We start from the raw sequence: 2,238 nt of genomic DNA on the forward strand, positions 1-2,238 counted from the left end.
ACACACACACACACACACACACACACACACACATGTTAGAGCGAAAGATATTTGATATCTCTTCAGCGTATCATATACCGGGACACACGATACTTTATATTAAAACTGTAATTTTATCATTAACCGACTATTCAATCTAACCATACCCGCGTTAATTTTAAATACACTTCACCCTACCCGTTTCTGTATTTGTTAAACTATTTTTCTCTTTAAGCTAAACTTTTATTAGTTTGACAATCTTAATTTCATTTTCCTTTTTCGTACGGATTTATTTCCCAGCCTCTCTTCCCCTCCGCCATTAAGCCTGCTTCTTTTTAATAGTAAATATGCTATCGTCGGTCGTTCTCTACTCTAACAAAACGGCTTCTATTATGTTTAAGCTTAAATTTAGTGGTGCCGATATAAATCCATTGCTTTCACTATGTATTCTTGTATAATTTAGAACTTATGTTGACTTAAATGTCAGACGATACCTTATAAATTGTAACCAAATTGTCTTGGCTTTGCCGGCTACGATCTGGTTTATGTTTGCTGTGTGATTACTGTTCAAACAAGTCTGTTCAAACGACTATGTGTGAGTCCACCGCCTCCCACTTGTACGGGTCTCCCACACCGGAGAAGAAAAAAAAAATAGAAAACTAGTTACAACAGCCAATGAACGATGATCATAGCCAGCAAACTCAGTTTGTACCGCGCAGACGTCTTCACAATTGAATCGCATTTGATGATTTATGTGAAAGATTGACAAGTCTTCAAAACGTAATCTAGTACACACAAGTGATTTTGTAGGATATTAGATAAATAACAGACAAAAAAATCATTGAAATGACAAAAATAAGCAAAAAGCAAGCAAACATGAAAGAAAGCAAGACAAAAAAGTAGTAGTAGTCGCAGCAGCAGCAGCAGCAGCTCTACTAATACTAGTGGGACATAAAAGTGTGCGAAGCAATTATTATATTATTATGGGAAATATCGTTCTTCAGAGGATGTTTGATGTAGAAATGTATTTCGTTTTTAAATATAGACCGTCTGAGAATTTTCCAGAAAGTTTTTCAAATGATACTGCAGCGTAAGTCTTAAACGACTGTGACTTATTACTTAAGATTCGCGGTTTAATTAATTGAAGATTGTTAATAGCTTTTAATTTTCTCGGTCTCTAATTTAAGAAGGCAAATTATTCCTGTTAACATTCACGTGAACCACACTTTGGAAATCTTTTGATTGAAGTAAGTAAAAGTATGTAAGAAAGAAGAAAAAGAAATAGAAGTCAGTTACGAATGGGTATGAAAGACGGGGTAGTTACATGAAGTGGAAGGGTAGGAAAAGTTGAGACTGGCATCGGGTACTTTGAAGACTGTTATGACGATAAACATTTGCCCACCCGACATTCTGAATGCATTAGAAAAGTTACTCAATATGTACCCCACCATACACACACGTTCATCGACGCGCACGTGTGTGTGTGTGTGTATCATATGATTCAGTAATCGTCCAAGAATGGTCCGGAGACAAATATTGCCTAGAATGGAAATCGGATTTTGTAATCTTATCAAAGAAGCAGTTCCTATCATTCATTGGCTGAGACTGTTTAAGACTAGCCATCATCATCATCAGTCTTATTATTGGTACTAACTTACCTTTTCTCTAGAAACTCCTTCTGTTAAAATGAGATATTGGGCATTGGGGAATTCAGGTAGTAAAGTCCCTGTCTTGGAGCTTAGAGAGTACTTTCTGGTAAAACCTCCCTGAAAGAAAAAAAGAAACGATAATTATTTTACCAATTTACAGATATTAGTTACCATTTTTCATTTCTTCTTCTTCTTCTTCTTCTTCTTCTTCTTCTTCTTCTTCTTCTTCTTCTTCTTCTTCTTCTTCTTCTTCTTCTTCTTCTTCTTCTTCTTCTTCTTCTTCTTCTTCTTCTTCTTCTCTGTCTCTCTTTCTCTCTCTCTCCTGTCTCTACTGTCTCCTTTCTCTTCTGTTTCTCTCTCTTCTGTATCTCTGTTCTATCTCTCCCTTCCAGTCATGTCTATATTTACATCTTTATTGGTGTGTCTGTGTGTTTCAGCATGTATGTATGGAATGTGGGTTTCCTTTTACACACACACACATATATATACATATATATATTTAGAGAGAGAGAGAGAGGTGCACATATTTGTATATATGTCGTATGAATGTGCATGCATGAATGGATAAAAAAGCATAAAGTGTATCCTATATATATCTCCGTATCTAGAA

At 35.6% G+C, this 2,238-nt stretch overlaps 1 protein-coding gene across 1 annotated transcript in view; it reads right to left on the reverse strand.

Annotated features, from left to right (window-relative positions):
• LOC106869153 (DNA-binding protein RFX6) overlaps positions 1 to 2,238 on the reverse strand; it is a 113,729-nt gene that overhangs the window by 40,926 nt on the left and 70,565 nt on the right. Inside the window, exon 7 of the mRNA XM_052973435.1 lies at positions 1,638 to 1,745. Within this exon, the coding sequence (XP_052829395.1) occupies positions 1,638 to 1,745 (108 nt within the window). The remainder of the gene's footprint in view (positions 1 to 1,637; positions 1,746 to 2,238) is intronic.

Source organism: Octopus bimaculoides, chromosome 15 (genome assembly GCF_001194135.2).
Source record: "Octopus bimaculoides isolate UCB-OBI-ISO-001 chromosome 15, ASM119413v2, whole genome shotgun sequence".
Lineage (NCBI taxonomy): Eukaryota > Metazoa > Mollusca > Cephalopoda > Octopoda > Octopodidae > Octopus > Octopus bimaculoides.